At 38.5% G+C, this 14309-nt stretch overlaps 1 protein-coding gene across 1 annotated transcript in view; it reads right to left on the bottom strand.

Annotated features, from left to right (window-relative positions):
- Positions 1-14309, bottom strand: part of Prkar2a (protein kinase cAMP-dependent type II regulatory subunit alpha) — a 74587-nt gene that overhangs the window by 6732 nt on the left and 53546 nt on the right. Inside the window, exon 9 of the mRNA XM_026383818.2 lies at positions 817-882. Within this exon, the coding sequence (XP_026239603.1) occupies positions 817-882 (66 nt within the window). The remainder of the gene's footprint in view (positions 1-816; positions 883-14309) is intronic.

The following is a 14309-nucleotide window of genomic DNA, read 5'->3' on the forward strand; positions in this document are numbered from 1 at the left end:
ATATCCTGGAGAGATGTCCCCCTAACAGTAGGAAGTTTTCTTCATATTCACCCCCTATATGTACATTTGGGGTGGGTATTGGGGACTGAACCCAGGGGTACTTAACCACTGAGCCAGCCCTTTTTTAATATTTTATTTAGAGAAAGGGTCTCACTGAGTTGATTAGGGCCTTGCTAAGTTGCAGAGGATGGCTTTGAAATAGTGATTCTCCTGTCTTAAGCCTCTTGAGCCTCTGGGATTATAGGCATGTACCAATGCACACAGCTCCATATATACTTTTGTTTTTTAATTCACTTCATTCATTTTAAGTTGTGATGAACTTTTTTTTTTTTTTTTTTTTTGGAGGAGGGGTACCGGGGAATGAACTCAGGGGCACTCAACCACTGAGCCACATCACAGCCCTATTTTGTATTTTAAAGTACTAAGTTGCTTAGCACCTCGCCATTGCTGAGGCTGGCTTTGAACTTGCAATCCTCCTGTCTCAGCTTCCTGAGCCACTGGGATTACAGGCATGCGCCACCATGCCCAGTTCATATGTATGTTTTTTTTTTTTTAATGTAATTTCCCTATTTTCTTTTAGGGTTTTTATCTTATTTATTTGGAGGGTAATATTCCTCATAACATTTACTACATGACAAATGTAAAGGCAGTAAGTAAGAGGAAATATACCAAATCCATATCAATAGATGGGCTTAACCATGTGTCTCTGGCAGTAACAATGATGGCTTGATCACATTTCACATTATTTAAAGCAAACAGTTATTTCTGTGTATACACCAGGCATCTGGCTCTTTGTAGCATCTCACAGAAACTCACCTTGCTTCTAATCAAGATGCTCACTTCACCAGATTCTATGATGTAAAAGCTATCAGCCTTTTCACCCTGAAAGAGAGGAGGTCAGGTCAGAGCTATAGAGAGTACTGAAGAAAAACAGAAATAGACTGTTTTCTCATTGCCTGATCTCTTATCTATACTTATTTCCAACTCTACAAATAAATCACTGGCTAACAAATTTAGAACAAAATAAGAAGATGCTGGGGAGCAGGAACATTAACCCAACTATGACTGACACCTCTCAAATACTCACATTTATCTCCATGAATATGCCCAGTGCACACAGCATTGCTGCTGATCGCTCATGTTGGTCTGCTACTGAAACCTAAGACGGGGCCAGTGACTAAGAATGCTGCAAATTAATGTCAAATTAGTGTCCTGGCTACACCTGAGTAGGGGGTCCAGGGACAATCCTGATCATCAAACAAAAAGATAGCATGGATCTGAAAGGCACTGCCTTGGTGAAGAAGATACTTTGATGCCACTTCATAAGCCTCAGGCTTTTATTTTGCTTGTTTTGATTTTAAACTACCTGATCGTTCAGACAACTCAACAAATAATTTAATAAATTACTATGTACCAGGCACTTTTCTCAGCATGTAAGATATCAGTGGATACAACAAATATCCCTACACTTGTGGAATGTACAATCTGGTAAGATAAACAAATTATTAACAACCAACATCACAGTCCTGTTGTGTTAGGAGGTGGTAAGTATTATAGGAAAAGAGGACAGGGACTGTGTGTGGAGGAGGGGCTGGCTACTGTACACCAGTTTTATTGAGAAGGTGAGATCTGAGCAACAGCTAGAAGGAGGCGAGACTTAAGCAAGCAGACATGGAAGAGGAGGCTTTCAGGCACAATTCAGTTTTTGACCCTTTTACTAACCAAATGGGCACCACATGTAGCTGATATTGACGTTCCCGAGTTAATCTAATCCCAGGACACATTCATATCACTGTCCCATGTAAGCAAAAAACACAGCTTCTTAAAGGGCTTTCTGTGCTGCTATATTAGGTAGCCAAATCACCAGGAAGTCTAACATTATACAAAGAACTACAGGATGGGAGCTGACAAAATATGGGGAGCCACAAGGAAAATCAAGGATCCAGAGGCAGGGTCACCAAGAGGGAAGGATACGTCTAGGTTTAAGAATATTTTCATAAAGCAAGAGCTTCTAGATGTAAGAAGAGAGTTTCATCAGTGTTCAGTACTGCTGGGAAATCAAGAGTAAGAAAGATGTGTGGAAACATACTGGTAAGTAAGAGGAAGGTAGTGAGTGGTAGGAAGATATGCAAAAGTGACAGATGGTGAAGGATGGTGCCCTTCTTATGTATATCATCCATAATTTAAAGTGCTCAAATTTCAAAGCTATACCTTTATGAAATTTTACATGTATGTAAACCCGTGTAACCACTCTAGATCAAAACAGAAAATACTTCCATTCTCCAAAAGGCTTCTGAAGTTCTTAGTCAAAATCACTACCAACTGCCCATGAAGTAACATCTAATTTCTGTCCTTATAATTTAGTTATGGCTGTTCCTTAACATCATAGTCAGAATTATGTAATCTTTTTTTTTTCTGGCTTCTTCTAATCCACATTATTAGAAAACACTTTCAAAATGCCTGGCTATAAAAGGAATTAGATAGGCTAGTAGCTATAGGAGAAACAAAGTGAGAAGAAGAGTGTGTATGTGCTCAGGAGAGATTCAGTCATAAATACAGGATAGGAGGAGGTATCGGGGACCCCATATAGAAAAGAATCTGTTAATGTTGCTGTGTATTCCCAGCAGGCACTCTGGTGAGTATTTTACATGTATTTTAACATTCCACAGCCAAAGAAGTCTGATAAAGTGAATACAATTACCACTTCATTTTTGTTTAGTTTTTTTTTTTTTTTATGTGGTGCTGGGGATCAAATCCAGTGCCTCACATATGCTAGGCAAGCATTCTATCACTGAGCCACAACCCCAACCCCACCACCCCTTTTTTGTGGCTTAGTTTCTTCAGAAGCTCTTAAGCCTAGGAGGTAGGGAGAATAGCCAGTGGATTTAGGTTTGAGAGGCATGGGAAAGAATGTTACCTAGAACATATGAGGAACAAACTGGCCTCAGTAGAAAATAGTGGACCTTTCTGTGGACCACAGGAAGGGCAGACTCCGATCCCTTTAACTTTATTGATTTGCTAATACCTCATTAAAAAGGATTAGGATAGCTCACAAACAATGCAAGAAAATAAAATTTAAAATAAAACGATGTATGATCACACAATTGGACAAAAATAATCTATCTTTGTGGCATCCAGGAAATGCACTGTTTTATATTTCCAGCCTTGTGAAACTGCCTTGTTAGGATAGGAGAGAGATAGGCCAGTACACACATTTCCTGCCTGCCTTGCTACAGTGTAATAGACATTCCACATGAGCTGGCTGTTTATAGACTTTGTAGGACTCTGCAGGGTAGACAGAGCAAAATAGGATGACTCTCTAGTAGAAAAAAAACAAGAACTCATTGTAAGAATATATTGCTTTTCAAATTTTTGATTATATTAATAGGCTCTGAATACAAATCTCATAGGAAGAACATTCAATGCTACCTTTCTACATTCAGAAGTTTAAAAAATGGGGCTGAGGATGTGGCTCAAGTGGTAGAGTGCTCAGCATCCATGAGGCATTGGGTTTGATTCTCAGCACCACATAAAAACAAAATAAAGATATTGTGGCCACCAAAACTAAAAAACAAATATAAAAAAAAAGAAGTTAAAAAAAAATCAAAGTACACTGTATTTTACTTCTTTGTGACCATGCTCCAGGTACTTCCAAAAACAGTTTCTGAATGTCTACTATATGCCAGGGACTGATCAGGTTATTATATACATTCTGAAATTCACTGGGATTTATTAAATAAATACCCTTTTACAAATGATGAAAAGAGACCTATATCCTACCATAAGAATGATTAAAACCTGTCACAGGAGGCACTGGTTCAATCCTCAGCACCACATAAAAATAAATAAATAAAATAAAGATTTGTGTCTTTTTGTTTTGTTTTTTTAAAGAATGATTAAAACCTAATGTTCAGAATACAATCTTTTGGTTTAAGGAATTTTTTTTTTTTTTTTGTATTGGGGATTTAACCCAGGAACTTTTTACCACTGAGCTACATCCCCAGCCCTTTTTGATTGTTGAGACACTAAGATGCTTAGGGCCCTGCTAAGTTGCTGAGGCTGGCCTAGAACTTAAGATTCTCCTGTCTTAGCCACCTGAGCCACTGATATTACAGGCATGCACCACTGTGCCTGGCAGAAAATGGAACTTTAACATGCTTTTTGTTCAATATAAATGAGATTCTATCCACATTATTCTGAGAATAAGCAAAATATTTCATCAATTAATTAAACTGTGCAAATTGTGCAACCATTATAAGGAACAGATGCTGATGAAGTTGGAAAAAGACTTAACAAGACAAACTCTCAAGGGGATACCTGGCCAGGGACTTACCTGGCAGCACAATTATGGTCTAGAGAACATCCAGAGACAGGATGAATTACACATTAGGATCCCACCTTCCCTTGCAACTGGCAGTAGGTTTTGTTTTTCCTGCTGTATCCAGGCCCTAGCTGGAGATTTGTGCTAAGCAAGGCACCCACTATCATTACAACACATAAATACAAAACAGTTGTGGTTCAGAAAGAAGTTATTGGCAGATTGGTACTGCAGTCACAGTAGTAAGAGCACAGATGTTCAAAGGAACTTAAGAAAAATTTCCAAATGCTGAAGATTAATGTGGTTTTTGTTTGTTCTGTTCTGTTTTTTTTTTTTTTTTTTGTACCAGGGATTGAACATAGGAGCACTTAACTACTGAGCTATATCACTAGCCCTTTTTATTTTTAATTTTCAGACAGAGTCTCACTAAGTTGCTTAGGGCCTCACTAAGTTGCTGAGGCTGGCTTTGAACTTTCTATCCTCCTGCCTTAGCCTCCCAAGTCACTGGGATTACAGGTGTGCACCACCATGCCCAGCCTGAAGATCAACATTTATAGATAAGATTGAAAATATTACATTCCAAAACTTGAGGGATATAGCAAAATTTCTATCTTTAAAATGCCCATAAAGGAAAATAAGATGGCTGAGAAGAGCTAAGCAGTCAACTCAATAGAAAAAATGTAACAAAAAGAAAATACAAGAAACAATAATTTTTTTTTTAGTTATAGGTGGACATAATATCTTTATTTCATTTTTTAATGTGGTGCTGAGGTTTAAACCCAGTGCCTCAAGTGTGCCACAATTCTACCACGGAACCACAATCCCAGTCCCAAGAAACAACAAGAAAACATCCAAGCCAAATAGGGTGGTGCACCCTTATAATCCCAGCTACTTAAGAGGCTGGAACAGAAGGATCACTTGAGTCCAGGAGTTTGAGACAAACCTAGGTAGTATAGTGAGACTCTGTCTCAAAAAACAAAAAACAAAAACAAAAACCAAACAGACCAAAAACCATAAGGTTGGTTCTTCAAAAAGACTGAAAGAGAGGAAGGCTGCATTTCCAGTTACTTCATGGCTCAGAATTCAAGCAGTTAAGAGTACTGCTTCTCAGCAAAGTGGGTAAAAGAGGGAACTCATTGAAATTCTATACTGGATGGTCAGAGACTCTTGAGAGACTCAGAAATTTGGGTACCTTGAACAAAGGACAAGAAAGAATACACTGTAGCTAAGTTGGTGGTGGTAGTGGCAGCAGCACTAGTTCACTAGAGTGGAGGGATAACAGAGAAACATAAATTTGGCAAGGAAAAAAAACAGTAGAACAGAAAAGTTGTCTTAGATGAACCAGAGGCTGCACACTAAGCAGGTATTTGAAAGTTCTGTTTCTCAACTGGTGAGGCAGGAACCATCTTGAGGAGCCATGCTGCAGTTTGTTGTTGCTTGAGCCAGGGAGATCATAGCAAATATTTCCATATTTTCCTGGCAACTGCCAACAGGGTAGCCAAGGATGTACCTAGCAGAACATGTTTTAAAAAGGCACAGACATGGGCTGGGGTTGTGGCTCAGTGGTAGAGCACTCGCCTAGCACATGCGAGGCCCTGGGTTCCATCCTCAGCACCACATAAAAATAAATAAACAAAATAAAGGTATGGCACAGGAAAAAAAAAGGTACAGACATGATGAACCCAGGAGGAATCAAGTCAGAGATATAGAGTGGCATACAGCTTACCTTCCCTTTGAGACTGGTAATTTGTTCACATGACAGCTGAAGAGAGGTGGAAAACTGAACAGGTGGGTGTGACTACACTCAAGGATTCCCATTCAGGGACTGAGTCTAGGAAAGCCTCATTTGTGGGCAGAGGAATGTGCAAGACCTATAGAGAGTTAGCTCCCCCATACTACTGAAATCCAGAGGTCCAGTAGAGATTGGCATTTAACCCACCCTAGGGATGAGTTAATCTAATATCTTCAAGACAGATACCAAGGAAGGCCTGATTAGAGCTAAACCCCAGGAGCCAGAACCTCCCATTTAGACTCATAGCAGCCCCACCCTGGAAGTACATCAATCTAGTCTGTCAAGGCAAAACTCAATTGACACTACTTCCCTTTCTATCCTTCCCTATAGTGGTGAGAAAGGAAGCTGAGAGATACTTCAACCAGCTACAGTTCCAGGCCAGGTCACTTGACAGCTCAGTGAGCAACACAGAAAAGAGGAAGGTTCAACAACTTTCTACCCTTGCTCTAAAGGGTACACAGCCCAAGAAGAAATGGAGGGGCTGGGGATGTGGCTCAAGCGGTAGCGCGCTCGCCTGGCATGGTGCGGCCCGGGTTCGATCCTCAGCACCACATACAAACAAAGATGTTGTGTCCGCCGAAAACTAGAAAATAAATATTAAAATTCTCTTTAAAAAAAAAAAAGAAGAAGAAGAAGAAGAAGAAATGGAAAGCCGATGTCTGGCATAGGGAGTAAACATCCATCTTTTTTTTTTTTTTAAATATTTGTTTAGTTGTCAATGGACTTTATTTTATTTATATGTGGTGCTGAGAATCAAACCCAGTGCCTCACACATGCTAGGCAAGCGTTCTATCACTGAGCCACAACCCCAGCCCTGAACATCCATCTTTATCAATAGTTTTGCCCACCCCAACAGAGATAATTCTTTTTCTTCTTCTTCTTTTTGGTACCAGGGATTGAATCCAGGGCGCTTAACCACTGAGCCACATCCCCAGTCCTGTTTTACATTTTATTTGAGATAGGGTCTTGCTGAGTTGCTTAGGGCCTTGCTAAATTGCTGAGGCTGGGTTTGACTTGAGATCCTCCTACCTCAGTCTCAGGAGTTGTTGGGATTACAGGCATGTGACACAGTGCTAGCCAAGATAATTCTTTAAGAATATTTTTAGGGGGGCTGGGGATGTGGCTCAAGCGGTAGCACGCTCGCCTGGCATGCGTGCGGCCCGGGTTCGATCCTCAGCACCACATACCAACAAAGATGTTGTGTCCACAGAGAGCTAAAAATAAATAAATAAATATTTAAAAAAAAAAAAAAAAAAAGAATATTTTTAGGAACTGGGGCTGTAGCTCAGAGGCAGAGCACCTTCCAGGTACATGTAAGGCACTGGGTTTGATCCTTAGCAACACATAAAATAAACAAATAAAATAAAGACATGCTGTCCCATCTACAACTACCAATATATATATATATTTTTTTTTAATTAAAAATAATTTCTTTTTTAGTTGTAAATGGGCACAATACCTTTATTTTGTTTATTTATTTTTTTATATGATGCTGAGGATTGAACCCAGTGCCTCACACATGCTAGGCGAGTGCTCTACCACTGAGCCACAACCTGAGCCCCATTTTAAATTTTTAATTTTTTTTAATTTAATTTTTTTTTAATTTTTTTTTAATATTTTATTTTTTAGTTATCGGCAGACACATCTTTGTTTGTATGTGGTGCTGAGGATCGAACCCGGGCCTCGCACATGCCAGGCGAGCGCGCTACCGCTGAGCCACATCTCCAGCCCCCCATTTTAAATTTTTTATTAAGAATTTTTTCCCTCCCTCCGCCAGAGTTCTTGCTGTAATGATTGGTTTGTAGATATACATACTTTTTAAAAAAATTTTAACATTTTTTAAAATGTTTGTTAATTTTCTTTGTTTTGTCTTTTGAGGGTTAGGGTTTGTTTGTTTGTTTGTTTTTCTTTCTTTTCCTTCTAAGAGACAATTTCTCTTGTTCTGTTTCTCTTTGTTTTATTTTTTTTTTCTCCTCTTCTTTTATAGCCAGCATTTGCTATATCTCTTCTGATTTCTCTCTGCTCACAATTTGACTACTCTAAACTTTCTTTTACCCATTTTTTAAATTCTTGTTAGGCATAACTTGACACAGGCAACGCCATTTTGAAATATACCCTCCAGGACTGGGGTTGTAGCTCAGCAGTAGAGCACTCACCTAGCATGTGTGAGGCCCTGAGTTCGATCCTCAGCACCACATAAAAATGAATAAGTAAAATAAAGGTATTGTGTCCAACTACAACTAACAAATAAATAAAATATTTATATATACCCTCCATCAAAGAACAATAGTCACCTCATGGTCCCTCTGACCTAGCCTCCCCTTAAACCCAGACAATACTCCATCATTATTCAAAGAAACCACAAGTAATACTCCATCATCATGCAAAGAAAGAAAATTGTTATCTGGGACTGAAATCCTCAAAAACACCTAGAAGGTGACATCACAAGAACCCTGCCCTGACAACCCCCTAGCAATAGGCTAACCACCTCATAGCAAAAATTACCCTCTCCATCACTCCCTTATATTTACCATGGCTTGTAAATGGATGGGTTTAGGTTTATTCTGAATAAACCTGTCTTATTGTTGAACCACCTCACTTCTCTCTTTATTTCCTCATTCAGTTCTTTCCTTACATTAATGAAGTGTACTTGACATTTTTTAGAACTATTGGTCTATATATTTCCTGCCCCCACCATTCATGTTGTTGTGGTCATTAGTACTATGGATGGCACAGCTGACATTTGATAATTACTTTAATGACAAATGTAGTTCAGCCATATTGCTGTTGGCAACTGCTGAACTGCCACTCCTCTTTCTGTAGTAATTAATATTGTAGATGTCATAGTAGGCACCTGGTATTTATTTTAATTATGTATGTCATTTGGTGTTATTGCTGTTGTTGTTTGCTTCCCTCTTTTCTGTGAAGTGCTAGGAAATCTACTGGGACACTATGAGCTCACAGGATCGAGACCCTGCTACTGAGCTACAGTCAAAACAAGCCAAGACAGTGTGCCTTGATTCACAAACAAACTAACCCAGCTCAAACTTCAAGTCCCTAGGATTATAGGTAAATGGTTTAAACCCTCCAATTAAAAGACATAGGTGAGAGAATGGATTAAAAAGCAAAACCCAACTATCCTCTGTTTGCAAGATACTCACCTTATAGGCAAACACAGCCACAGACTAAAAGTAAAAGTATGAAGATTTACATACCATGAAAATGGAACCCCCAAAGAAGCAGGAGTACCTACTCTCATATCTGAAACAGGCTTTGAAACAAAATTAATCTGAAAACAAAGAAGGTCACTTCATATTGGTAAAGGGAACAATCCAATGAGAAGATAAAATAAGAGTAAATATTTATATCCCAAATGTCAGTGCACCTAAAATTACTTGACATAAAGACTCAAAGAGACTCTGGTATAATACTGGGTGATTTCAACATACCTCTCCCACTAACAGACGGATTATCTAGACACAAACTAATTAGACTATCAGTAGAAACTATTTAGACTTTAAAAATTTTATAAATCAAATGGGCTTAAGAGATATCTATAGCCAGTCATGTTGATAATGCCTGGAATCCCAGCGATTCAGAAAGCTGAGGAGGATCACAAGTTCAAAGCCAGCCTCAGCAACTTACAAGCTTAAAGCAACTCAGCAGACCCTATCTCAAAAAAAAAAAAAAAAAAAAAGGAAAGAAAAAGTCATCTATTTATAGAATATTTCATCAAACAAAAGCTGAATTCACTTTCTTCTCAGCTTTCATGGAACCTTCTCTATTTAAAACAGACCATATTTTAGGACCCAAAGCAAGTCTCAGCAAATACAAGTTAATTCCTTGTATCTCTTCTGATCATAATGGAAAAAGATTAGAAATCAGAACCAAAAAATAAAAAACAAAAGACTATAGAAACTATATAAACACATGGAGACGGAACAATACACTGTTAAATGATGAATGGATAACAGAAGAAATCAGAGGAGAAAATTGTAAGTTCTTAGAATCAAATGAGAATACCAATACAAGACACCAGTACCTCTGGGATGCTATGAAGATAAGTTCTAAGAGGAAGGATTATAATAGCTATAAGAGCCTATGTAAGAAAATCAGAAAGAACTCAAATGTACAACTTAATGATGCATCTCAAGAGCCCTAGAAAAACAAGAACAAACCAATTCCAAAACCAGTAGAATCAGAGCTGAGAACAACGAAATAGAGAACAATGAAATAGAGAATAAAAAAATACAAAGAATCAACTAAACAAAGAGTTGATTCTTTGAAAAGATAAATTAGGTAAACCCTTAGCCAAACTAACCAAAAAAAAAAAAAAGAGAGAGAAAACCAAATTAATAAAATTAGAAATAAAAAAGGAGAAACACAGAATCAGACATCACAGAAATTCAGAGATCAGCTGGGCATGGTAGTACATAACTACAATCCCAGCAACTTTGGAGGCTGAGACAGGATCCCAAGTTCACAGCCACCCTTAGCAACTTAACAAGGCCCTATGCATGACCAGGTTGATTTCATTCCAGGGATGCAAGAATGGTTTAACATATACAAATCAATAAATGTAATTCATCATATAATGACAGAATTAAGGAGAAATATATAGTCATTTTAATCAGTGCAGAAAAAGCCTTTGACAAATTCAGCACCCACTCATGATAAAAACACTGAAGAGACGAGAGACAGAAGGGACTTAAATACATCAGTAAGGTGATATGTGACAAACCCAAGGCTAACATCATAGTTAATGATTAATGGGGAAAAACTGAAAACATTTCCTTTAAAATCTGGAACAAGACAAAAATGTCTGCTCTCATGACTTCTATTTAATATAGCACTAGGAATTCTAGCCAGAAGAATTAGACAAGAGAAGCAAATAAAAGGGATAAAAATATTTAAGGAAGAAGTCAAATTATTACATTTTGCAAATTATATCATCTCAAACTTAGGAAATCCAAAAAGTTCTACCAGACGACTACTGGAGCTAATAAACAAATTTAAAGTAATAGGTTTCAAAATCAACTTGAAAATCAATAACTTCCTGTACACCAATAATGAACCTGCTGAGAAAGAAATCAGGAAAACAATCCATTTTACAATAGCTTTAAAAAAGAAAATACCTAGGAATAAATCTAACCAAGGAAATGAAAGACTTCTACAATGAAAACTATAAAACACTGAGTAAAGAAATTGATGAACATACAAGAACATGCAAAGACCTCCGTGTTCATGAATAGGCAGAATTAATATTTTTAAAATGGCCTTACTGAGGCTGGAATTGTGGCTCAGCGGTTGAGCGCTGTCTCCCATGTGCAAGGCCCTGGGTTCGATCCTCAGCACCAGGAAAGGAAGGAAAGGAAGGAAAGGAAGGAAAGGAAGGAAAGGAAGGAAAGGAAGGAAAGGAAGGAAAGGAAGGAAAGGAAGGAAGGAAGGAAGGAAGGAAGGAAGGAAGGAAGGAAGGAAGGAAGGAAGGAAAAGGGTGCTATGAAAAGTGAGCCCAATGTTTAAAAAAAAAAATGGCCTTACTACCAAAACAATACACAATTTCAATATAATTCCCTTCAAAATACCAATGATATTCTTCACTGAACTAGAAAAAACTGTTCTTAAATCACTCTAGGCCAAAAACAAGCAATGCTGGAGGCTTCATTTAAGTCTCTTCAAATTATACTACAGAGCTACACTAACAAAAACTGCATGTGCTAGAATAAGACACATAGACCAAGACAGCAGAGGACACAGAGAAAATCACCCAGATATAGTCATCTGATCCTTGACAAGAGAATCAGAAACATATGTTAGAGAAGACAGCCTTTTTAACAAATGGTGATGGGAAAACTGGTTATCCACATGTAAAGAGCCTGCACAAAATTCAACTCAAAATGGAGGCTGAGGCAGGAAGATCATAGTTCAAGGCCAGCCTCAGCAACTTAGTGAGGCCCTAAGCAACTTAGTGAGACTCTGTCTCAAAAATAAAAAGGGCTGAAAAAGAGCTGAGATGTACCTCAGTGGTAAAGCACCCCCGAGTTCAATCACTAGTACCACAAAAATAAGGGGGGGAGGGGTTGAGAGAGAGAGAGAGAAAGAAGACTATTAATACACAGATACAGAGCAACTGGTATTTTCAGAAGTTGCTGGGTTGGGAGACATGCCTACCCTTGACAAGGAGGAAGGTCGATTCAGATTGCTTGGTCCATGCCTCCTCAGTCCTGTAGGTAGAACTGACCTCCCCATAACTGCAAGGACTAGTCAGACTTATCATAAAAGGGGAGAAGGAAGCACCCACTGGAAGGGATAAAGGACTAAAAAAAGTATTTAAGTGTCATCTCTAAATGTCTTTGTTTTCTAGGTACTCTTATTGTTGTTTTAATTCTTTTAATTAGAAATTGGTTTAATTCTATATACATTTATTAAGATAAACTTGTAGTACTAGATATGAAAAGCATATATAGGAGAGTATGAACATAATAATGGAATCAATTCATATGATTTCATGGAGGAATGCCATTTGAGCCAGGTTTAAAGAGTAGGTACAACTTCAGAGTCTGGGAAAGATCTTTCAGGGCAAGAGAATGATATAGGCAAAGACCAGTGGTATCGGTGGTCTGAACTGGATTTCAGTGTAGATATCCTAGTGTTAAGAATAGAGAGCTTAGTAGCAGAAATGGGAGATGCTGGCTGGCCACATTTACTACTGCTGCTGGCTTTTTTTGTACTTAGCATTTAACTCAGGGTCACTTTACCACTGAACCACTATGCTATATTCTCAGTCCTTGTTATTTTGAAACAACTTGCTAAATTGCTGAGGTTGAACTCGAACTTGCAATCCTCCTGTCTCAGCCTCCCCAGTCACTGGGATTACAGGCATGTGCCACCATGCCTCATTCCACTTTTGCTTCTGAAACTGAAATACTTGAAGTAGTTTTCAAAGGACCTCCACACTTCATCCTGAAGGTCCCAGGCCTGTGTCCTTCACATTAGGTTTTCAGAAGGTATGTCAGGAGATGTGAGAAGCCACAGTACTTTCTAGGGTATCTGCATTCTTTTTTTTTTTTTTTTTTGAAACAGGGATTGAACTCAGGGGCACTCAACCGCTGAGCCACATCCCCAGCCCTATATTTTATTTAGAGACAGGGTCTCGCTGAGTTGCTTAGTGCCTTGCTTTTGCTGAGGCTGGCTTTGAAATCCAATCCTCTTGTCTCAACCTCTGAAGCTGCTTAGATTATAGGCTAGTACTAGATTGTAGTACTAGATATGAAAAGCATTTTCAGAACCACAGAGAAGCCAATCCTATTTAAGAGAAGCTAATCCTATTTATATATAATTGAAAATGCAAACACAGTAGGCAAAGATAATTATTACAAAATACTTTTTAATTACAATGGTTCAGTCCTCTGTGTGGTGAATTTTACAATATACAAGAAATAACACGAGGGAGGAAAAAAGGCATAAAGGAAAGATTAAAGACATCTTACAGATCTGGTTAACCACTGAAGACCAAGGACTCTGGTTTGTGTTTCATTAGCCAAGAGTATGCCTTGTATCAAATGTAGAGAAGGCAGAGGGAACAATCCTCCAATCTTTTCTAGGTTTGAATAGCAATGAATGAAGCTTACTCAGGGTCATAATAAAAAAGACATTCACGAGCTGGGGTTGTGGCTCAGTGGTAGAGCATACTCGCCTCGAATGTGTGAGGCACTGGGTTGGATCCTTAGCATCATATAAAAAAATAAATACACAAAATAAAGTTTAAAAAAAAAAGGCATTCAAAAGAATAAACCCCAGAAGACCAGCAAATTTGAATGGAGCTAGATGCAGTGGTATATGCCTTTAATCCCACCTACTCCAGAGGGTGAGGCAGGAGGATTGTGAATTCATGGCCAGCCTCAGTAACTTAGTGAGATCCTGTCTCAAAAAATAAAAAATAAAAAGGGCTGGGAATGTAGCTCAGTGGCAGAACACCCCTAGGCTCAATCCCTAGGTACAGCAAAACAAAAACAAAAGTGAATAGAAGCAAGAGATCTACATTTGGTGAGATAGACATAAATGAGCTTCAGAGGACTCTGCAAAAGGCACGACCAAGTACCTTGCAACATGAGCTCTCAACAGTGGAGGACATGGAAATCTTACACTAGTCCTTCAGATGATGACTTCCTAGAAAGGAGCTGTGCAAGGCTGCAACTC

This window comes from Urocitellus parryii, chromosome 2 (genome assembly GCF_045843805.1).
Source record: "Urocitellus parryii isolate mUroPar1 chromosome 2, mUroPar1.hap1, whole genome shotgun sequence".
NCBI lineage: Eukaryota > Metazoa > Chordata > Mammalia > Rodentia > Sciuridae > Urocitellus > Urocitellus parryii.